Below are 6,024 nucleotides of genomic sequence, written 5' to 3' on the forward strand. Positions count from 1 at the left end.
AGAAAACAGAAATTCTAGTAAAAAAAAACAATGAAAACTGTGTAAGAAAATCATCATTCAATAGAAAGCTAACTAAGCTATGTCACAGCATAAGAACAGAGAAGTCACGTATTTATCTGGTGTATTCCCCCTCCTGTGACCCAGGGGTCCGTGACTGCGACCTGGGCGCCGGAGACACACAGACCACCAAGGAGTTCTTGCTTTGAGGAGCTCACAATATAGCGGGAGGTACAATCTGTGGGGAAGGGAATCAGGGTAGCAACTTCCAGTCAGTGGAACCGCAATTAAAGAAGCAGCACACGGAGAGAAAATTTACTTGTAGCTTCCCCAGGACCCATCCTGGTGTACCACCATCCCTTCGCAGGCGCTGCCCAAGCTTCCCGGCTTCCGCCCACACCACTCTGGCTTCGACCTACAAACTGAGCCTGCGCCGAACTAGTGCGCACGCGCCGACTCTAGTCCAATCGGAATCTCCAACGGGGAGGGGAGCGAACCTCGGGTGGGGCGGAGTCTCGAGGCCGAACAGCAAACATGATTGGTCGGCCCCATTAAAGAAGCAGCACACGGAGAGAAAATTTACTTGTAGCTTCCCCAGGACCCATCCTCGTGTACCACCATCCCTTCGCAGGCGCTGCCCAAGCTTCCCGGCTTCCGCCCACACCACTCTGGCTTCGCCCTACAAACTGAGCCTGCGCCGAACTAGTGCGCACGCGCCGACTCTAGTCCAATCGGAATCTCCAACGGGGAGGGGAGCTAACCTCGGGTGGGGCGGAGTCTCGAGGCCGAACAGCAAACATGATTGGTCGGCCCTGGGGCACGCATTCTTTTGTGGGCGGGGTCTCGCTTTAAGCCAAGTCTAGTAAACTGTTCTCCTAATTAGGAACGGTCTGGCGCGGGCGGGGCGAGGAGCGGAGACGGCCCGGTGTGCGCCTGCGCCGAGTGCCGGGACAGGGCGTGTTCCTCGTTCGGGTGCTCGTTTTGCACAGACCGAGTGCATCTCTCGCCGCCGGAGTGAGCCCTGCAGGAGCCTGTTGTTTCCACGCGCAGCCTGTTAGGTGCAGCCCTCCGCAGTGAGTATGTGTGTGGCGTTGCCCTTGTGTTTGTTTCTCTCTCCGCGGCGGGAATGGTGCTGGACCCTTCCCACTCCCTGTCCCGCCCTCCCCATCCCCCTCCCTGCCCCCGGACCCTGCCTGCGGGTGCCCACTTTCCAAGGCAGGGGAAAACTGGAGAGTGCCAGCCGGGGGTTTCCTCGTTTCTCTCTCAGCACCCTCCTGGCCGTCGCCCACGTGCTTTGTTGTTGTCGTTTGGTACAGGTCATGTCCAAGTCTCTGAAAAAGTTGGTGGAGGAGAGCCGGGAGAAGAACCAGCCGGAAGTGGACATGAGTGACCGGGGCATCTCCAACATGCTGGATGTCAACGGCTTGTGTAAGTTCTCCGGAGGGCCTTCCCCTCGGAGGAGCTGGACGGGTTTATGAGTTTAAGAAGTAACTGCTGGTGGCGGTGCGAGACGTTGCAGTGGTTTACCTCCCACCCGCTGCTTGGCTGCTTGTAAACAGCACTTGTCGAGGGCTCGGCTCGGGAAGCTTGCAGTCAGAGTTTGTTCTGTCCCAGCTGGAAAACGGACACGAGAGCCAGGTTAAGAATCCCCCGACTGTGGCTGCTGGACCTCATCAGTTCTCCAGGCTGATTGATGGTCTTCGGGTGGACTTAACCACAGTTTACTAAAGAGCCACTTGGCGTTTTAATGGAAAATTAGTTCTGAGTCATTTTCCCATTCTCTTAATATAGTCTCCTAGGTAGCCTTGAACAAATGCCCCACGGAAATTACCTAATAAGTGTTCTTGCACCTGGAGCAGGTTAAACATTTCTTGACTCATTACCTTTTTCTGGGTTTATTGTCCTCACTTAGTTCAGGCTTTTGTTACCTCCCCCCTGTGCTATTGTAAGTCTTTCTAACTTTCCCTCTTGACTCCAGTTTTACCGCCCCTGTTGCTTTCCTGTAACATGCATCTTATTGCAACGCTCTCCTTTAAACCGGGGATTGCAAATTCAGGTGTCTTCAGGGGCCAGGTGAGGATGGTTATGAATTCCGTAATAGGTATCTCATGTGAAGGGGGCGGCTGCTACACCTGCCGCTCAGATCCAAACAGGTGTCACCATTTGGGGATGTTGGCCCAGTGTTGCCAGATTTTTTTTTCTATGAAGCCAAGAATCCAGATTTTTAGATAAAACTTTCTAATTTTTAGATATTGACAGTTAATTCCAACACCTTAGAGGTGAAATCAGGCATCTGACTACAGCCTACCTTGGCGCCTGTTCCCTCCATGCATCTGGCTTCCCAGCTATAGTGAACTGATGGTCCTTTCTGAGCCAGGGCATTCCTTCCCGTCTTTGTGCCTTTAGAAGTATCGTTTCCTCCCTCTCCACCCCCTTCAGCCCAGATCCTTTTACTTACGTGTCAAGAGTCAGCTCAGACGCCACAGCCTGTGTGAAGCCTTCTCAGTGAAGTTGGACACACTTTCCTTCGTGACCCTTTTTTGTTTTTGGCCACGCTGTGCGGGGCGTGCGGTATCTTAGTTCCCCAACCAGGGATCGAACCCGTGTCCCCTGCAGTGGAAGCTCGGAGTCTTAACCACTGGACCACCAGGGAAGTCCCGCTTCATGACTCTTGTTACACAGGATTGTGATGTGTTCTTAATCCAGACGTCTGTCTTCCCCACTGGGAGGCCGAGGGGAAGTAAAGCAGTGCAGTATTCCTGTGTGTCTTGTTCATTCTAGTGCCTGGAACACAGTAGGTGCTCCGAAATGTTTGACGGATGAAGGAAAGAACGATGGATTAGGCCTGAGAGCTGATGAGATCCAGACCAGGATGTGACACTGGAGAAGAGGGGGGGATGTCCAGGAGACCCTAAAAGATGACGGATTGCTTGTTAGGCCTGGAGAGAGCAGAGTCAGAGTTACCGTGAATCCGTGGTTTGTGCCCGGGACAGAGATTGGGGTTGGTGCCATTGATACATCTCTGCAAAAGGCAAGGGGATGAAAAGCTGAGGGTGATTTGCATTTGGTAATCCTTAGGAAGATACCTGCCGTTAAGTTTAGCCTTTGTACGAATTAGCGTTTCAGCCTCCTGGTCTGTGCTGGCCTCTCTCAGTAGCAGTGGCTTCTTGGTGGCAGCCGGTGTCTCAGGCGATGGCCTGGCAGCTGCAGATCGGGATGTGTCCCCGTACTGCCCCTGCCCCGCTGGGATCACGATGGTCACTGGGGGCACAGCTGCGTCAGAGGAAGGGGATGCGGGGGAGAGGATGGAGGCAGGAGGCCTGGCTCGGCTGTGCCCTTGGACCCACGGGTTTCTGCCCCTCAGGGCTCTTTCTCATGGGCTTGAGAAAAGGTTGCTTTCACTGGAGGAGCTTTATACTCCTCAGCTTTGAAGAGGATTCTCTTTGTAATATAAGTAGGGAGAGCGGTGTAGCTATTTCAGTTCAGTTGCTTTATCTCTTTGAAGCCTTGGCTTTTATTGAAGAAGAAAAGATAGCCACTTGCTTCCTGAAAAAGCTCTTTCCGGGGTAATATTCGGTGCTGAAAAGCAAGGTCATTCTTAATGTCTTCCCAAAGAAGTCGCTTCAGGAAGAGCAAGAGTGCTTCGTGGGGAGTTTAGTGGAAGTGAATTTGGAAATTCCACCTCCTCAGGCCTCTGGAGTGTGGTAAACCCCAGGAAGGAGCGGCTGCTTTCTGCTAAAACTCCCCGACTTCCGGGATCTGAGGGTCCCAGGATGCCTTCAGAATCCCGTCCTCCACTGGGGCTCGTTTATCAGTCGTGTACATAACATTATGTATTTTAATATCTTATATGGTAACGTATTCGGCGTGATCACCTTAGCTGTAGTATAAGGATTCCCATAGTCTTTCACTTATAAAATTTTAACTGTAATCCTCAGGTTTTATTTTTTTAATTTATTTGTTTATTTTTTTTTGACCGTGTGGCTTGTGGGATCTGAGTTCCCCAACCAGGAATGGAACCCGGGCCCCGGCAGTGAAAGCGCCAAGTCCTAACCGCTGGACCGCCAGGGAACTCCCTGAGGGTTTATGTACTAGTATCAAGATTGAACCCAGGGAACAGCTTATTCGCATGGACAGAGAATGGTATTGGATCTCAAGCCTTCCCTTCATTATCATTACTCTGTTTAGTTTCTCTAACGATGAGCAGAATTAAGCTTTGGAGCTAAGAGTGGTAGTTGTGTACTTTTTCTGAGCATAGGAAACAGGCTTCACTTCTGCTTGGGAGAGTTGCGTCTTATAAACGTAGCCCTTTCATTCCCCTGAGACAGTAAGTTGCCTTTAAAAAATGCTTTCAGGAGTTGAGGTACCAAAAGCTTTCTGACGGAGAAAAACTTCCTGGGCTGGAGACAGACATCCAGCAGGTTCTAGAGTTTTCTGTCAGTCCAGCCAGGTTCTGGAGATGCTCAGATGCAGCCCTGAGAGGCAGATGTAGTCCAGTGCTTACCAGTGGGACCTGGAGTTGAATAGACTGGGTTTAGATTGTCCAGGTTTCCTTATCGCTGTGTTACTTTAGAGAAGCTACGAAACCGTTCTGAGCCTCAAGTGCCTCGTCGTTAGATGGAGACGTAAGTACCCGCTTGGGGGCATGGGTGTAGCGCCGAGTGCACTGCTTCCTGTTACGGGCTTAGCACCGAGCCGGTACTCAGCGCGCAGTGACTGTTACCTGCTCATATGAACGTCCAGAGAGCGCGTAAGCCTTGTACGGAACCAGTCCCAACGCGGTCGATGGCCTGAACCAGGAATAGCCTGGTTAGTTGGACCGGGAAAGGCATCTCTGTGTGTTACGTGTTGACGTTTTCTGTGTGGCTTCACAGAACCTGGTGTGTTTGGCCCTTTTGCCTATAGGGTTCCCATAGATTTCGATGGCTGTTTCTTTAAAATGATTTGCTCATTTTGTTTCGTTTGTTTCTTTTTTTTTTTTTTCCCTGCACAGCAGGTAATCTGCTGAAAGCTGGGAGGAATGGTGCCAATTTTGTACTTTTTATTAAAGAGATTTCACGGCAGAAACTCTCTCGCATGCAGCAGCCCTTCACCTGGATGGTAAAGTTGCTCTCGAAGGGTCCTGTCATCAGCTTCCTGGGAGCAGAGACTCCCATCAGCGGCCAGAGAGACTTTTTTTCATTTCTTTTATTTAAGTCTTTTTGACTTTTTAATCTGGTCACATTTTCTGCGCTCTGGGTGTCAAACCTTTATCGGTTTTGTTGTTGTCGTTGTTGTTGGTGTTTTTCTTCAGGTTAGACTAAAATATCTCTCAGATAGATTTTATTCTATTATTATTATTAAATTTTTATTTTATATTGGAGTATAGTTGATTAACAATGATGTGTTCATTACAGATGTACCACAAAGTGATTCAGTTATACCCGTACAAGTATCCATTCTTTTCCAAGTTCTTTTCCCTTTGAGGTTATTACAGAATATTTTAAAAGAGAAAAATCAGCTGCCTCTGGGGTAGTTGTCTTTCTAAAGGACCCTGCAAAAGAATCAACAGACATAATCCGGGGTTGCTTATCTGAAGGGGCTGTTAACCCAGGAAGTGGTGATGCCTGCTGGGTGTTTTCATCGTGACAGGACTTCTCTGGGGGAAATGATAGAAGAGCTGGGAAGACCGTGTCACTTTCACTGTGCTCTTTATCAAGACCTTTTATTTTTTTGCTCTTCTCACTTGTGTGTTTAAGCCCACCTTTGTGTTTTTAAACATCTTGGCCTGGGCAGTCCTTACCCTTTCTCTCTCCAGCCACCCTCCTCCCAGCCTTGTGAATTAACACTTGTTAAGGGAAGAGATGACTTTCTGTCCATGTGACTCCATTCACATGTGTGACCTCCTCCGAGAAGCTCCCCAGGACTAAATTTTAACCCACCATCCCCTCCAGCCTGGCTTAAACATCTTTTCTGGGCCCTGCGTGCGCACCTCTGTTATTTTTTTTCTTTTTTCTTTTTTTTTTTTTTTTGCGGTACGCGGGCCTC

The 6,024-nt window shown here is 49.8% G+C and overlaps 1 protein-coding gene across 3 annotated transcripts in view; it reads left to right on the forward strand.

Annotated features, from left to right (window-relative positions):
- Nucleotides 1–821: 821 nt before the first annotated feature.
- Nucleotides 822–6,024, forward strand: part of LOC102990317 (ras suppressor protein 1) — a 57,926-nt gene continuing 52,723 nt past the window's right edge. The window contains exons 1-2 of one of the 3 annotated variants that reach the window (XM_024116364.1): nucleotides 822–1,070; nucleotides 1,314–1,425. In XM_024116364.1, coding sequence (XP_023972132.1) covers nucleotides 1,317–1,425 — 109 coding nt within the window. In that variant the 5' untranslated portion in view covers nucleotides 822–1,070; nucleotides 1,314–1,316. Of the gene's footprint in view, nucleotides 1,075–1,313; nucleotides 1,426–6,024 lie in introns of all 3 variants that reach the window. The other 2 variants (XM_024116366.2, XM_024116365.3) reach the window with 2 other exon arrangements.

This window comes from Physeter macrocephalus, chromosome 11, assembly GCF_002837175.3.
Source record: "Physeter macrocephalus isolate SW-GA chromosome 11, ASM283717v5, whole genome shotgun sequence".
Taxonomy (NCBI): domain Eukaryota; kingdom Metazoa; phylum Chordata; class Mammalia; order Artiodactyla; family Physeteridae; genus Physeter; species Physeter macrocephalus.